The following is an 18369-nucleotide window of genomic DNA, read 5'->3' on the forward strand; positions in this document are numbered from 1 at the left end:
GACATCAGATATTATGTCATACGTCATACATGTGTCTGCTCAGCTCATGGTCCAATGATGCAGCCTGATGAAGCTGAGGGTGAAGTTCAGGTTAGAGGAAGTGATTCAGATCTCTTATCATCACACACACACACACACACACACACACACACACACACACAGATACACACTGTGAGCTGCTCCTTTACAGGGGAACAATCAAATCTGATGGAAATATATGAAAATAAATACGTTTTATTGATCAAGGTCTGATTTACACCAACAGTCATCTGTCACTGTGTGTCTGTGTTAATAAATATAATAAGTTGTTGACTTTTATATTTGATTATTTTTCATTCTGTCTTGATCCTCACTATTATTATCTTACTATATAATGACTCTGTGTGTGTGTATGTGTGTGTCTGTTCCAGGTTTTTCTCCTCACTGACTTGGTCAATCCATGTGAAATTTGGCACAGTGGTAGAGGGTCATGGGAGGATGCCAATGAAGCAATATTACATCAATTGGCCAAAGGGGGGCGCTATAGCAACCCATTGAAATGGCAAACTTTGAATGGGCATATCTCATGCCCCGTATGTGGTAGAGACATGAAACTTTGCACAGAGATGCCTCTCCTCATGAGGAACACATTTGCCTCAAGAACCCATAACTTCCGCTTATATAGATTTTCCGCCATTTTGAATTTTTTGAAAAACACTTCAAATGGATCTCTTCCTAGGAAGTTTGAGCGATCTGCATGAAACTGGGTGAACATAATCTAGGGACCAATATCTAAAGTTCCCTCTTGGCAAAAGTTGGAAAACTTACTAAAACTGAGCTTCTATAAGGCAATGAATATTGCGGAGGGCGTGGCTCATCACATAAAGGTGTATAACATCTCAAGGGTTTCACCCATCACCACGCAACTTTGTAGGCATATGACCACACATAATCTGAGGGGACCCCTCCATTATTGACCCCATCAAACAAAATGGGGGCGCTAGAGAGCTCATTTCTTATCTAGACCTAACCGCCATATGGATTTTTACTAAACTTGGTAGATATGTAGAACAGGACGCCTCAAGGTGACTGGAGAAATTTAACTCTAATTGGCAACTGGGTGGCGCTATAACAACAGAAAAATGCTTCAAAATGGCTAAAATGCGACCGATCGCTGTGGCTCCCCCTGTGGACCAATGTTGGTGTTGTTTCTAATGTTTGGTATGACTAAGTCATGGTATGGTATGCTGTACATAATCACAGAAACTGTCAGTGTGTCATTCTGTCAGTCAGTCATTCTGTCTGTCCCACGTTTTTCTACTCACTGACGTGGTCAATCTATGTGAAACTGCACATAGGCATTGAGGACTGGCATAGGTAGAAGGTGACAAAGCTACCAATGGCTATGGACTAGTTGTTAATATTAATATTATTTTATCATGTTATTATGTGTGTGTGTGTGTGTGTGTGTGTGTGTGTGTGTGTTTTGTTGGCAACATATTAAGATTTGATATTTCAAGGGTCTCCTTCTCAGGGGCCAAAAATGGCTCAATAATGCTCCCTACAAAATGTCTACAAAACAGCCCCTGGTGGAGGTTCAACCCACATGTATGAAACTTGTTAGGCACCTGTAACACTCCAAAAAAGCCTCTTGGACCCATGCTAAACCCAACAGGAAGTCAGCCATTTTGAATTCACTGTGCAATTTTGGTGCATTTTTGCAGAATTTCGAGGGCTCACTCTTTAACGAACGTGTGGACTGTCCATGGGCAGCCCCCCCACTCTCACATCTCATCATGTAATGCATGTATAGGTCCTGTTTGTGCATGTGTGTGTGTATTTCAGGCCCGTGTGTGTTTGAGTAAAAAAAATGAATTTCACCTTGGAGATTAATAAATTAATTCTTCTCTAACATTCAGCTCAGATTTTGCAGCAGAATTTAAGTTTTCTGTGTCATGTTGCTCCTGTCAGCCATCTTAAACAAGAGACATTTACTCTCACTGTGGCTCTCCTTGAATAATAAAGGTTAAATAAAATGAAGTGTTTGTCCTGTGCTCCGGCCCCAAAGGAAGGCTGGGAAGTTTCACCTCACACTACACCAGTATCACCACGAACACCTGATCTCTGTGTGGACATTCACTGTGTAAATCTACAAACTAAGCTGCACATTGTTTCATGATGAAAGGACAAGAGATAAAACCTGTCGGTGACATATTCAGATATCATCTCTAACGCTGTTAAAGCAGACGTGATCAGGACAAGGACAACTTTATGAACACTGTTTTGTTCTGACACACTGACAGTAAAACATCAGAGGTTCCTCTTGGAGCAAACACAAGTCACAGGCGCTTTATTTGAGCAGCGACGGCCAAAAAACTAAAAACCCAGACGACACACCCACAAACTCACCACGACAACACTTTAATGTCAGTTGTGCCACTTTATTCAGTTTCTGATAACACATTTGTCCCTAAAACATGAAACACAGAGCTCTCTAACACGTGGACGTTGTAGTGTCGCCAGCTGGCAGCAGCAGGACGGTGTGGCAGCAGCATTGGCGCTGACTTTGGTCCCGGTTTGATTTTTCCCTTGACATTTTGGTCCCGTTACCATGGAAACAATGGGGTCACACAGGAGTGGGGAGTGAGATGGAGAAGAGGGAGAAGAAGTTTGTGTTGTGCAGCAGCTTCTCTGCGTCGCCTCAGGAGTACATCGTCAGCTGAAGCCACTGAGAGACAGAGAGAGAGAGAGACTCTGTTAGTGCGACCGCATTCAACAATATGTCTGCTGCAGTAAAGCGCTCCACGCTGTCAGAGCTTCACTCGTATGGATGAATGTTACTGCTGCAATAATGTGTCTGTGTCACGTTCCTGCTTTAGATGTTTCAGGCTGTGCTCATTTTAACTTTTTAACTCATTTAAGCAGACCCACTACAACGTTAGGAAAAACAATCAAACAAGTGGCCACAGTCCAGTTTCCTGCCCAAACAGGAAAAAGGTTCAATACTAACAAGCTGAAAGGGGGCATATCTCCACCTATCGTAGAGGAGTCGCACATACTTGGCTCAATAAATGGATTCCCCTCCCGTGCTTGTATACTGGGACAAGGACAGTAGGCCAGTTAGATGTCCTCGTCCAGCTGGGACTGGAGCTCCACTTCACTGTGACTGGAAACACACTGAGTGTTTGTAAAGTGACGGAGTTCATGAGCTGACTGTGTCATCAGCAGGTGGAGGGGACAGTGGACGGTGTTTCACCTGCCAAGCTGCAGACCACTGTTCAACGCCAACAAACAACAAAACCTGCAGTCATCGTATTCGCAACATGTGACTCGTTGCATGCTGGGAAAGCAGCAAAAAAATCAGTTGTTTTTCACTAAGCTATCACTGTGTTTCCTGCGTGGACTGTGCTCGTCACATCTGGGTGTTTTAAGCCCAAACATGATAACCAAGCTGTGTTTGTGCCTGAGCCTAACCTCACGTTAACCACAGCGGTGCTGAAACCATCAGCTACATAATAACCTCATTCCTGGTTTGCAGAAACGTACAATGCCAAAAAAAAAATTCTGCTGATTGAGTTGCAAATGTAGGGCATTTAAAAAGTACCATATTTCCCTCCGACATGTGGTCAAGTGGAAATATTCCCGATATGTACAAGTACTTAGAGTTTGTACTGGAGTGCAGTACTTAGTCACATCCTGCTCACTCTCGTGGTGTCAGATCTCGTCCACCATCGATGTGACTGCCTGGGCTCCATGATCCAGAACACACAAGATCTGACGTGATACAAGTGTTGATGCACTGACGTGTGTGTCTTCAGTTGTTACTGTGCGGTCAAACAAACAAGCTAATAAATCAACCCAAGTGCCAGAAAAAAATTCATCATTTATTTGCTGCATCTATCTGTTATTACGTAGTGCAGCGTTTCCCAAAGCTCTCCTGGAGCACCACGTGTCCTGCATGTCTCACTTCTCTCCCTGCTCCAACACAGCTGATTGAAATCATCAGCTCGTTATGAAACCTGAAGCTGCTGTGATTAGCATGTGGTCAGGTCTAGGCACAAACACCACTTGGTTAAGGTCAGGAATCAGGTTTGGCTTGAAATACCCAGTGTTGGGAACACGAGCCTGACAGGACGTGCAGGAAGGTCTCAGGAAAAAACAAGTGCTGTTTGCAGCTCTAGCCCCGCCCACCTTTGGGAGCTGATGAGCCGCTCGACAAACAGCAATGATTCACTAACTCACAACTGGTTTTGCTGTTTGTTGGTCTGCAGCTTGGCAGATGACTCAACTGGGCAACACCTCAGACTTTAGAGACGTTGATATGATGCGTATAAACAAGTTCACGTGATTCACAGAAAGATGTGATGTCAGGATTTTCTTCTGGTGAGAGGCTGAAGGGACAGACTCACACGAGCTAAGAAGTTTTTCTGGTTTGGAAAATTATTTTGCCTACATCTGTATTTACAGCTAATACCAACCATTATTATGGAGAGTACGATCATTAGTTTAACTTCATTTAATTAGTATTTCCAGCGCCCTCTGTGCTGCGACAAATGCACAATGATCAAGTTGTCTCTTAATGTCTGAGAGTTCATCCAAAGTAAGTGAACTGCAGTGTGTTTTACCTCCTTGATGTCCAGGTCGATGTGGCCACTATGGTCCTTATCCAGGGTCTTGAAGGCTCCTGCAGAACACACACACACACACACACACACACACACACACAGGAGTCACATAAATATTTAAACAAGTGAATACTGATGTGTTAAAGAGCAGCTGACGGCACTAAGTGAAAACACTTCACGCCTCGCTTCATGTGAAACATGTTTTCTTCTTCTTGATTTTAACTAGTCACAGCCAGGAACTAAAAAGAGAAATTATCAGTGGATTTTATAGATTTCCGACGGTCCTCGAACACATCTTGTGTGACGAACACTTCCCGCAGTAAAAAAAATAAACACACAAAGAAAGTCTGAGCTTTACATAGTGATATTTCATCAGAATTAATTTTGATACGTAATCTACTTATTCAAAATAAATAAATACACAAACTAACCAGCCGCACGACAAGAGCCAAAAACAGAGGCTTTTTTCAACTCCAGGATTTCATCTTTAACGTTCACCTGTCACACATCACAGGGTACGTTTTAAAAATCTAATAAAAAAATCTAATTCATGCAGGAGGGAGGGTCATGGTGAAATATTTGTAGTTCTGGGAAGGGTCAAAAAACAACTAGAGTCAGTTTCCATCCATGTGTGTGTTCACACACAGAAGATCTATGTCTTTCCCCAAAAAGACAAGAGAGGTTCATGAGGAGGACACGGATCAAGAGAGGACGAGCAGGCGGCACAAACTCTGCTGCTCCGCCCCTCGGGCCTGGAGCGAGCGTGCAGCCGTTACTTTTTCCTCATGTACGCTGTCGTCTGAACGCCACGTGATGCGAGTATAATTATTCTCACTCAACAAAACTTACATCACTGACAGTTTATCACAAACTCTGTGGATATTTTTAATGAAGTCACGGAAGCGTCGTGTCTGATCGTTATTAAACCTGTTATCTTACACTCAGGTGTCGTGACCCGTCAGCTGCCGCTCGCAGCCACGTTTTTACCGTTTCAGAGGTTAAAAAGACGTCGGGCTGATTTTTGTCTAAAATGATGCATGAATGAGGTGAGGAAGGTGAAGAGGAGCAGAGAGAGAGAGAGAGAGAGACTCACTGCACATGGCGTCCAGTCGCACCAGGCAGCCAACGAAATTGTCAAAGTCCATGTCGCCGTGCTCATCGCTATAGCGACGGCCAATCAGCTTTAAGAGTTGTTCATTCAGAGGGAAACCTGCAAACACACGGCAAACAGAGTTCGTCTGAAATGTCACACACACACACACACACACACACACACACACGCAGAGTGTTTCTCACCTGCAGCCTGGAAGGCACCCGGCAGTTCTCGGGAGCAGATTGTACCTGAACCATCTCTGTCATACTGTAAATAGACGCCCTGGAGACGACACACAACAAACAAACAGAACAACATCAATGTTTGTTGGTTTGTGTCGGTGTATCTACTGACTGTCGCAGGGAATCGAACCCTCAACACGAGCCAAACAGCAGCCTGACTATGAGCTTGTAAAACTGATCTGCACACATGGAAGCCGTGAGCTCACCTGCCACTTCTTGATGTTGTTCCACATGAACTTGAACTCGTGGAAGCCCAGTTTCCCTGTGCTGTCGCTCTGAAGGGAGTCAGGTCAAAGGTCAAACACACAAACCAGAGCAGAGAACACAACGACACAATGACGCATGTGTGCGGCCCCTAAAGACACACCTGCTGCAGTTAGTACTGCTTCCTCTACCATTAGCACCAGCACTGTGTTTAATACTGCTGCCTCCACTCCTAAATTTACTGCTGGACCCTCTACTAGCACTACAGCTACTCTCTTGTTTCTACTCGACCCAACAGCCAGGAAAATGTTGGCATTGTACGTTTTCTGCAAACCACAGGTACGTTACAGTTGCACCTTATTATGCAGCTGATATGTTGAAACTTTCCGTTCTAATAACACTGTGGTTAACATGTGATTCAGCACAAAAACCACCTGTTTCAGGTTAGAAAAAGATCATGTTTTAAGGTGCGGACACACCAAACCGACATCAAAGAACTAGCGGCAACGAAAGCCAACTGTTGTGTCGTCTACGTCGCCTCACGTCGCCCTGTGTCAGTTGCATTTGAACACACCACACGGACTACATCCGACGGCCAAGTAGCACGTACGTTCTGCGCCTGCGTGAGAGAGAGCGGAGTGAGAGAGTGGTACATCCTGTCAGCCGAGGGGTTTCCTATCTGTGCAGCCGAGCACCGCAGCACCTCCACGGACTATTACATCCAGACGGTCCCGGTGTTTCCTCCGCAGGCTCCACTTCACTCAGCTGCCCGATAAACCCGCTGCTTCTTCCCACTTTAACCTGAATAACAAACCAGGGCTCGGTGCTCCGGTTGGATCCAAACAGAGAGCCGGGGCTAGCTCAGAGACTAGCGGAGGCTAACTGGCTGTGCTTCCCTCCGGTCATGCTGCGGCTAACGCTCCGCTAGCCGCTCCCAGCTAGCTCCGGTTTGTTATTCAGGTTAAAGTGTGAAGAAGCAGCGGGTCTGTGGGGCAGCTGAGTGAAGTGGAGCCTGAGGAGGAAGCACCGGTTAGCCCCACCGACAAGCTTCGGCGCCGATTCAACATGCTCAATCAGCCGAAAAGCCGCCGACACCAAAGTGCTGATGGTGCGGGACACACCGCAAAAACTAGGGCGACAGACGCTCACCGACGGCCCGACTTTGGTCGACGGCCGACTGTCGGCTTGGTGTGTCAGGGCGACCCATTAAATCACAATCAGTTTGGTGCCTAAAAAAACGCTGCAAACACAGCGACAGGTTGCTGAATCACAACTGGTTCTGTTCTTGTTTGTGGTGTCACACCCTCCACCTCCTGTCGACAGAGTCAGCCCATACTCTACGTCACTTTAGAAGATGAGACGTATGAAACAAAGAAGTGTCATGTTTTTCGTGGTTTGCAGAAACATACAGTGCAAACATTTTCCTGTAACGACTGGGCTGTACAACAAGTCCTAGCCCTACTGCTGCTCCTGACATGCAGTGCACTCAGTATCACTGGTGCTGTGTGGCATCAGGACCAGACTTGGTGAAAGGATACATCCATGACAGCGACCATGCTCCTGCAGGACTCGATGCTGAAGCCGTCAGTCTTCAGGCCTCCATCTGAAACAAGCATTCAGCCGTTAAATAAAACACATCAGGAAGAGATACTGCACAGGTGTGTCATGGTGCCACAGGTGACATTTGCTTTACTGGTGTCCAGCGATCTTCACTCCTGTCTGGAGGGGGGTTGCTTGGTTGTTAATTTTAGTCATTGAATTGGTAATTTATTCTTTATTTCTTTACTTCTAGCAGTGTGTGACAGGGACAGGTGCACCAAAGGCCGTTAACTCCGTGTCCTCTGCTGTAAGAACCCTCCAGGAGGTTAAATGAAAAAGGTTTGATTTAAAATTTGATGCAAAAAAAACACGCACGTACACACACACGCTTCTGTCAGGGGAGACAGCGACACGCCTCCACTGGAGCCGTCAGTATCGAACTCAGAAGGTTCGGTGATGTACGTGTTATATTAAGTGTTAATATCTGTACGTTGTGACATCATCACTGACAGCTCAGTAACATGGGTCTCACAGTCTCACCACCCAAACTGCAGATACACCTGTAGAGGTCTCTCTCCTGATTGGATCAAAGGGATGTCAGACATGTAGAAAACACATATCTGAAGTCGATTTAAATAACTCATTTATATTTTTAAGAAACCTAATCTGAAGCTTTAATCTGCTAAATGCCAACTAATTTATCTAAATGTGTTTTATATTTTATATTTATAATCTTCTGTCATGTTTAATTTTCGTGTTCTAAAGTCGTCTGTGTGTTGTGACATCACAGAGCCCAATTGGAATAAAACTATCATTTCTAATAATAACAATCAATATTTATGTCTAATATCAACACAGGCACTAGGAGCAGTCAGAGGCAGGTGAAGAAATACACACAAATTCATTCTGCTCACGTTCCATGAATGAGACGTTTATGTGCACAGTTATTTCCTTGTTGTTTTTGTAACATACATCCCAAACTTTTCTTATCTCTGCCTGCTGTCTTCTACCTTGGTTTCATTTTTATTGTCACTCCCCTCATCCCCCCGATCAGGGAACCAATGAGCACGTAAGGACACAAAGTCTGTTCTGAGAACTTGAGGCGCAGTGATGATGACACGCTGCGACGACCACAGAGGTATTAAAGCCAAATAAAATACGGGTGAAGTCGTTTTTCCATCTCTGCACAGAAACACCTCCATTAACTATGAATTGGATTTACTGCCCCGCAGCTGCACGCCTCCGTGCACCAGACAGTTTCCATCCATGTCTGTGAAAACATGATGATGTCACAGTGAAGCTGACCTTTGACCTTTTGGATAGAAAATATCATCACTTCATCAATTTCTCTGAAAATTTTGTCTTGATTAGCGAGTTATAATGACATGCAGTCACACTGACCTTTGACCTTCAACCACCGAATTCTGATCAGTTTATTCTTCAGTCCACGTGGACGTTTGTGCCAAATTTAAAGAAATTCCTTCAAGGCGTTCTTGAGAGATCGTGTTCACAAGGACGGACGGAAAACTGTCACAGAGGCATAACAAAGAAGCAGACTCACGTTTGGAGATGATTCTGTTGAGGATGTCCATCAGCTCCTTGGGGCTGACCTCCATGTCCTGTTAAAACACACACACACACACACACACACACACACACACACACACAGGAGAAAGGCTGTTCATGTTCTGTTTTCCTCCACAGAGGAAGCCCCACAAACACAGTGAGTCACAGCTGATGTGAGTGTGACTCAAACCACACTAAAGCTGTTTCCTTTTATTTCCTCTGATAGTTTTCCTTCTTCTGACTCACAGCTGCCCCCCCCCCCCATAGCAACTCTCAGATTGTCTCTCTGTTGCCAAAACAAAACACTGTGAGGCAACACTGAGCTATCTCTGGACTCTCAGGCTTTCTTCACTTATTTCAAACTGTAACACAAATATTTCGTGTGAGTGAAGATGAACACAACTGGAATCAGACGGCCGAGAGTGTCGTTGGGTGAAGATGAATATTTATTCGCATGTTCAGGAGGAAGTTCAAACCTTTTGTTTATGATTCTGATAAAGAACAAAACAGTTTTGTCACGTCCATGAAATTATTTATTACTGATGTGACCTCTATGAAACACAGCTGATCAGATATACACCAAAACAGGACATGATCAGGTATCTAAAGTGGTTTCTTTATGTAACAGCGCCTACACATGGGTAACACTAGAATCACCACCCTGTGGTTGTATGACTCCGCCCACCAGTCCACCCTGTGGTTGTATGACTCCGCCCACCAGTCCACCCTGTGGTTGTATGACTCCGCCCACCAGTCCACCCTGTGGTTGTTTGACTCCGCCCACCAGTCCACCCTGTGGTTGTATGACTCCGCCCACCAGTCCACCCTGTGGTTGTATGACTCCTCCCACCAGTCCACCCTGTGGTTGTATGACTCCGCCCACCAGTCCACCCTGTGGTTGTATGACTCCGCCCACCAGTCCACCCTGTGGTTGTATGACTCCGCCCACCAGTCCACCCTGTGGTTGTATGACTCCGCCCACCAGTCCACCCTGTGGTTGTATGACTCCGCCCACCAGTCCAGTGTCTCTGACAGTCTCCATCCATGTCAGTGAAAACATGGATGCTTCACACACAGAAGATCTATACAATCAGCACAGTTTCAAGATTAGAGTCACCAATTCAGTATCTGACCAAATGTCCAAGTGTTTCATCATTATTAACGTGTGAATTTGAGCTATGGCCAAAATATATTTTGTGAGGTCACACTGACCTTGACCTTTGACCTTCGATCACTACATTCTACTCAGTTTACTCTTCAGTTCATGTGAACGTTTGTACTAAATTTAAAGAAATTCTCTCGAGGTGTTCTTGAGATATTGCGTTCACAAGGATGGGACGTCCGGCTGCCGACATTTTTAGAGAGGCCTTTTTCAGTGACCATCCCTGTCAGATTGAGGAATTGTTTTGGTGAAGGAGAAATGCTCACTGACGCATGCATGAAATCCTCTCACATATCCACCAGCAGAAACAACTGCAGCCGAGCTTGGACTCAAAATAAATGGAACAAAAACCAAAATCATGCGGACCAATAACAAAAGCATGAAAAGTCGGGGAGCTGTCTGTCTCTGGGAGAGGGCGACCAGTTCAGATACCTGGGGAGTGTAATCGCTGTGGATGGTGGGACAGGAGAGGTCGTAAAGACAAGAATCAGATAAGCATAAACAGCATTTAACATCCTAAACAAGAAATCCTGAAACATTTCACTCAAGACTGAGCTCAAAATCAGCTCAATCAACTGGACACCAAACCTGGAAGACCACGACCAAGCAGCAAATGAGACAAGAGAAGCACAGCTGAACAGGAGGAAGCGGAGCTGTATCGGCTCTGAGAAGAAACAACAGCAAGAGTTCAAACTAAAGGGACTGACATGGGAACAGCTGGAGAGGACGGCACGAGACAGACGAGGGAGGAAACTCTTCATCAGTGAACTGAGAGGAATGATGAGACCAAAATCTGAGAGAAGTAAGAAAACGTGTTCAATCTTTAATCACGAATTCTGGGAGCAAAAACAAAAGTGTTTCAGCGCGTGAACTAAAAGCCTCTCCTCCCAATCCAGTGTTTATCTTTTCTAACTTTCAGAACTGGAGTTTGTTCCTTTAAAACAGAACAGGAAGTTTCCAGAAAAGACTTGACAGGCCGCCTGATCCCCACCCACTCAGAGCTCAGCCAGGTGGGTGGAGGCACTTTACTACACCATCTTCATCCTCCTCATCATCATCACCCTTATTACTGCTGTTAGTTTAGAGAATCCACCGACCGACAAGCCAACTGAGTTCTGGTAGAACTGGTGCACACACCCCTCTGATGAGTCAGAGAAAACCTCAGACACACACACACACACACACACACACACACACACACACACACAGTCCAACGCCCCGCAGGCTCGAGTGCCGCCCTGCCAAACAATGGCAGGAATGCAGAGAAAGAGCTCTCTGTCTCCGAGCCGCCCTGAAGCTGCCTCTGCTGCTCCAACATTTATCAGACGACACAATAAAACACTTTCACTGTTTATCTCTGCAGAGTTTCACTGTGAACCTAACATGTAGTGAGCTATAATTTCAGGACAAAGTTAGCAGCATCAAGATCATACTGTAACGCAAAGTCAAAAGCAATCAGCATTGAATCCTTCAAGGCCTCAAATTTGAGTATCAACATTTACAATTTTAAAGGTGAAAATAAATTCCACTTCCTGTCTGCAGGTTTCTCTGCTCATCTTTGTTGCCTTATGCTGACGGAGGGAATCACACAGGAGCAACCTGTTTGACTTGATTGTGTCTGACAGCAGAAACACAGAGAGACGACGCCTGACCTCACCATCAGCTGTACTGAAACAGGAAACGCTGATATGACGAGGAGGAAAACGTCTGTTCTGACGCTCTAAAATCAAATCTGATTATGAGCTAGATTGTTGGCCCAGATGCAGCAGTTCATGTTTTGCTAGCAGGGAGGAACATTAACAGGTGACATCTAATTATAGTAAAGTTGAAAGTAATTGAAGGCTCGTGGCTGAAGTTCAGTTTGGAGGGCGACACCAAGTGATGTTAAAATTCTGCAGTTTTGTGTTTGTTTCAGATTCATCCTGTGAATACTTGAGAACCTGTAGAAGCTACAGAACCTGCCGGGTGTGATGGTGAACCAAACAAAGAGACAGAGAGGATGGGACAGTAGAGGGTGGAGTTTGGAATGCAGCCGACGGCAGACAGACAGGTGTGTGGAGGTGATGAGGAATCAGGCGAAAAGCAGAACAGACTTTTAAGAACTTGCTGAGCCGCATCAGGTCAACATTTCAGTTGAGCACCGTTCTCCATTGAGGGAAACAAGACACACCTGAAACAGGGTGCGGCGAGAAAGGAACCTTCCCTCAGATCAAACAGAGACTGAGGTGTGGAGAGTCACGACTGACTGAGATCACCTCATTAAAATGTAACATATGCAAACATCCAAGAACAGAAGACACACTTTCATCAGACAGAAACTGGAGAGACTCTTTTACAAACGTTCTCCTCAGATCGGAAAATACTAGTTCATAAAGTCTCTTTTCATCCGTGACTCAAAGTAAAAGAAACAAATTTAGTCCATTGATTTGAGTTCAGTCACACCTGCAAGCTACCTGTCGTAAAACACTTGAACGTAACCTCCGTATTTCTCAACTGTCTCGGTTCTTCATGGAGTCCAGTGCACGAATGTTTCTGCAAACCACAGATGTGTAACATCTGCACAATGCTTTGGTTAATTAGTGCTTCTGTTTAGGTACAAAAACCACTTGGTTTTGGTCAGGAAAAGATCACGTTGTGGCTTAAAACACCTGATTTTGGTGCCACAATCACTGCTGGAAGTGCCGCCAATGCCGAACTAAGAATCACCTGATTTTGGTTGTACTGTGATGTTTCGCTTAAAACAAACAAACTAATTTCGGTTCCAAAACTGCTGCTGGAAATGCTGCCGATGGCTCACTAAGAATCACCTGATTTCGGTTGCACACTCGCTGCTGGAAATACCACCATGTTTTGCTTAAAAAACATTTTGTTTCTGTGGCACAAGTGCCGCTGGAGAAGCCACCGATGTCTCCCTGAAAAACACCTGCACTTGGTGCCACAGTCACTGCTGGAAATGCTGTTTCATGTCTCGCTTAAAAACACCCAGATTTGTTGTTTGTTGGTCTCAAACAGTGTCTGCAGCCTAGCAGCCATGTTACCTAGGTGACACACCATCCGCCATCCCCTCCACCTCCCCATGACAACGTCAGCCCGTGTACACGTAATCATCTGATGTGAGACGTTGATATGAAAAGCATGAAAAGTACAAATGTAACATATGGCTGGTTTGCTGCCTGATGAGATCAGAGAAAACATGAACGGCTGAACAAAAGGAGCCAGACTGATGTAAACAGCTCGTTATACTGTAATTACAGAAGAGACCAAAAGTCTCTGTGGTGTGTTGTGAGGCCCGCGGTCATGTGACCCTCAGACTGTGACCTCCAACAACATGTCGAGGTTTGATTTGGTCAGGTAGGTGAGCAGTCCAGTCCATCATCAGTGACTTACAGTCGTCAGCAGAACAAGACTTGTTCCTGAGCTGTAACTATTTATTTCATTTAATAAGAAACTAAAATGAAACACAGGAGCACCTCAGTATGGAGGCTTATTTATGTGCTGGGAGAATAAATAGGAAATGGGTGGGAACCTCAGATTAACTGGGATAAACCACAATAAAGAAACAGTCAAACTGGGAGTGAACTGGAGTGTAAACACAGAGCAGAGGGAACAAACAAGACGAGTGAATATGCACATATGACAGACTCACATCTCCAGCCAGCTGCTTGAAAACTCTCCGAAACTGTTTCTCCTCTTCGCTCTCATGAGCCTCTGCGAATTGAACCGGTCTGCGAGGAGGCTGCGAACACACACAACAAGCTACTGTTAGACAGAGGAATGTGTGTGAGTGTGTTTGTTTGCTTATGAAATCTTCCACTGGGAGAAATCTGAGTGTCTGTAATGAGGTCGAGTTAAACCTCATTCATACAGATTTCCACGGTTTAATGAGGACACCATCAGATCAAATAACTCTCAGGTGAACACACGATTAATTAGATACACAGGTTTAATCAATGTCTGTTGTACTACATTGGTTTACACTTATTGTGTATTTTCTTAGCTGACACCGTGAGACATTTGGGTCTGAAGAGATAAATGAGACATTTTTAAGAACAAACTTGAAGCATATGCAACCTGACTGCAAGGACAAGTGTTGGCATTGTACGTTTCTGCAAAACACAAATACCTTAAAATGTCATGATGCAGCAGATGTGTTGAGACTTTATGTTCCAACAACGCTGTGCTAAGCGTGCAGTTGGGTTGGGCTAAAAAAAACACTTGGTTATGGTTGGAAAACATCATGTCATGGCCTAAAATACCTGCTGTTGGTGGCACAATCCTCGCTGGACAAGCCGCCAATTCCTCACTAAAAAACACCTGATTCTGGTCGTGCAGTTGTCGCTGGAAATGCCGTCGATGTTTGGCTTAAAAAACGCTACACGCACGTCTGGTGGCTAAAATATCTGCTGGAAACACAGCCGTGCTAAAATACAACCAGTTTTGTTGGTCTTGATCGGTCATCTGCAGCGAGGTGACAAGCCCCCGACCATCCCCTCCACCTCCCACATCATACACTATGTCACTTTAGACATGTTTCTATCACACCAATGAAAAGTGCGAGTGTTTTGCAGAATTGTCCAATGCCAACATTTATTCTGGTGCCTGGGCTGGTGCACCATCGAATGTGTGATCTGCTAAACGTTTGTTTGGGAAGGCCCAACACATAATAATAATACACAAGTACGTGGCTTATTTGGATTTAACATGTGACGTTTGCTGATGTTGGTACTTACAGGGTCTGAGCTCTGAAAAGTATCGGCGTCGATGTTACTGTCAGGGGAACAAAAAAGAAAACATGAGTCAGAGAGCAGATTTGAAAAGATCAATATATGCATCTAGGTTAGCTTAGCTTAGCACAAAGACTGGAAGCAGAGGGAAACTGTTAGCGCTGCCTAACTCCATTAAAAGAGGAAAGAAATAAGATGGTGTGAGTGCTTACTCCACGACAGCTTTGATGATGCCGCCGACTAAGCCTGATAACCACGACATCTTGCCGTCTGCCTGACAGAGAAAGAGACAGTAAGGAATTAGCAATATTTAAACACCAGAAATAAAATCTGACCCAAGAAACCTAACCTACGTAACTTTACACTGAGGTCACTGCTTTACGTAAAGTACGTAACATGGTGACGCCCAATTGTGTTTCTTTTCATAAGCCCATGTACTTTTACTTACCTAAACCCGACCTACATGTGTTCACTTTGCTAAAACTAGCATAACGTCACTTTCCTAAACAAAAACATTAACATTACGTTAAGTTCGAGACGTAATAATGCCCAACCATGTTTCTTTTCCTAAACTTATGTAATTTTGTTTTCCCTTGTGAAACCTACGTAACTTTCTTAAACCAAAACTATGTAGCTTTACTTTCCTAAAGCTAACCTATGTAGTGTTACTTTCCTGAGTCAAAACTACATAATGTTAGCTAAGTATGTAACGGAACAATGCCCAACCATGAAACGTTTCTTTTCCTAAAACTTATGTAACTTAAATTTCCTAAGCTGAACCTACGTAACTTTACTTTGCTAAATCAAAACTACGCAACATTACGTTAAGTATGTAACATGATGACGCCCAACCATGTTTCTGTTCCTAAACCTACGGAACTTTACTTTCCTACAACTCACCTACGTAACATTTCCTGAACTAAGGCTACATGAAATTACGTTAAGTATGTAACATGTGGAACAACGCCAAAGCATGTGTCTTTTCCTAAACCTAACCTTTGTAACGTTACGTTAAGTCCGTGACATGATAACATCCAACCATGTTTATTTTCCTATACTTTCGTAACTTTATGTTAAGTAGCCTTCGTAACCTTACATTCAGTAGATAACGTGACAGACCTAACTATGATGCTTCTACTAAATCTAACCCACGTTACTTTACATTAAGGTCATAACTTTATGTGAAGTATGTAACATGACAATACCCGACCATGACTCTTCTCCTAACCCTAACCAGTGGGGGCGCTAATCAATGAGATGTCATACAAAGCATCGTATACGTCTAAAAGTTAATAAAATATGATGTGTAATTAAAGATTAAACGACCCAACAGTATATTGAGCTTATTAATGATCAATCTGCAGACTATTGTCTTAATTAATCGATCAATAGTTTGATCTTTAAGACTTCAGCTGACAGTGAAAACTGCCCCTCACAATATCCTGTAGCCCAAAGTCATGGTACCAGACGTCTCGTCATGTCGGTCCAACTGTCAAAAAGCCTGAAAGCACGAAGTTATTAAATGTTATCAAGAACTTTTTCATTAATTTTTCATTATTTTTCATTAATTGTCATTAATTTTTCATTATTTTTCATTATTTTTCATTAATTTTTCATTATTTTTCCTTTGCAGGTCGAGGGAAAAGTCGTTAACACAGCGACAACATGGCTCTGTGATATTGATCCAGACATGACACAGATGTGACTCAGGAGCTTCTCTGGCTGATGATACTTTAACTTTGGAAACTTAACAACATGTTGCTTCTAATCCTTCAGTCATCACAGTGTGGTGCTTTAACTCCACTAACAGCTGTTGACACTTCCTCCGTCCCTCAGCCTGTCTGCTGAAGCAGCCACTCCTTATCTAACTCAACCAGGAGCTCAGCACTGGGTCCCTGTCTCACTGTCCCTGAGTGTCTCACTGTCCCTGAGTGTCTCACTGTCCCTGAGTGTCTCACTGTCCCTGAGTGTCTCTGAGTGTATCACTGTCTCCTTCTTCATGGACTTTCCACCTGGACACACATGCAAACTCTTTACCTTCACATGATGTACACAGTGTCAGGTTTCAGCACACACACACACGCACACACACACACACACACACACACACACACATGAACACACACCTCAGACGTTTATACTAAAACTCTGTTAAAAACATGAGACACATCAGGTTTGTTGTTACTTACTGTGAGTTGTGAGGAAGAGGAGAAGCGGACAGAGAGCTGAACACACACTGAGGAGGGAGAGGCACACACACACGCAGATATTCAGGCAGCAGGAAGGCACCAGCAAAACCAGTTGAACAGAGATCCACGTTCTTTCTCAATGCATCATCAGCTCCGCCCAACACACACACACACACACACACACACACACACACACACACACACACAGGCTTCAGGGTCCTAACACTCACCATGTTCCTGAGACACAGAATAAACACAGCTTAAGGTGCGTTCAGGGACCGGCAGGAAAGCTCGGATATTGTAACCCAACACCATTTGAGTTGGAGCCAAGGGGAAGATTTTTCTGGTAAAAAATAAACGTTCAGAAAAGATTAAAGGCTTCAAAGGGCTCTGAGTGCACACGATATGTGTTGGGACAGTGTTTCAAATACTTCACAATAAATAAATAAACAAAGAATATACAAACAAGACAGGGAGTAAAACAAGGATACAACTGCAACATCTCAGATGGAGAAGACATATATGGAATTCTTCAAAGATATTAAACAATATGTTTAGGCACAGGGAAAACAACAATATAAGTTTACTAGATAGAACAAAACAAAATAAAAAAGGAACAAAGGCACAACAGAGCAACGACTGAGAGACAGCTATGATCTGTTTTGTTAACTTTTTCAACCTTTTTCAGTGACAAAACAGTTGATAAAGGAATAGATGAACGCAGTGAAGGAGGGACTGCTTTCATTCCATTTACAACAGTGTATATCATATTTACCACAAATAATCACAAGATTAATAATATCAGAAAAATTAGTGTCCAAGTTGTCCATATAATAAATTATGTCATTTAAAGCAAGTGAAGGTATGTTGTCGATTTTCAGGGACAACAAGCTGTGAGTGTCAGACCAAAATAAAAGGTCAACAGATTCAACTTCAGCTGAACAACGATACAAGGATCCACATCAAACTGAGATTGTTAGCAGGGTGTATTGCTGTGATAATAATGCTTTACTTTAGGAGCAACAGGAGGTGAAAGATAAAAAGAA

At 43.9% G+C, this 18369-nt stretch overlaps 1 protein-coding gene across 1 annotated transcript; it reads right to left on the minus strand.

Moving 5' to 3' along the window:
• Positions 1 to 2399: 2399 nt before the first annotated feature.
• LOC117260132 (calpain small subunit 1-like) lies at positions 2400 to 17459 on the minus strand. Its single transcript, XM_078167415.1, has 11 exons — positions 17324 to 17459; positions 15347 to 15408; positions 15141 to 15177; positions 14057 to 14146; positions 9244 to 9301; positions 7682 to 7746; positions 6146 to 6214; positions 5901 to 5979; positions 5698 to 5814; positions 4605 to 4663; positions 2400 to 2707 (listed from the first exon to the last, which is right to left on the minus strand). The coding sequence occupies exons 2-11, from the start codon at positions 15394 to 15396 to the stop codon at positions 2681 to 2683; spliced, it is 651 nt and encodes a 216-aa protein (XP_078023541.1). The 5' UTR covers positions 15397 to 15408; positions 17324 to 17459; the 3' UTR covers positions 2400 to 2680.
• Between the last annotated feature and the right edge of the window lie 910 nt (positions 17460 to 18369).

Source organism: Epinephelus lanceolatus, chromosome 4 (genome assembly GCF_041903045.1).
Source record: "Epinephelus lanceolatus isolate andai-2023 chromosome 4, ASM4190304v1, whole genome shotgun sequence".
Lineage (NCBI taxonomy): Eukaryota > Metazoa > Chordata > Actinopteri > Perciformes > Serranidae > Epinephelus > Epinephelus lanceolatus.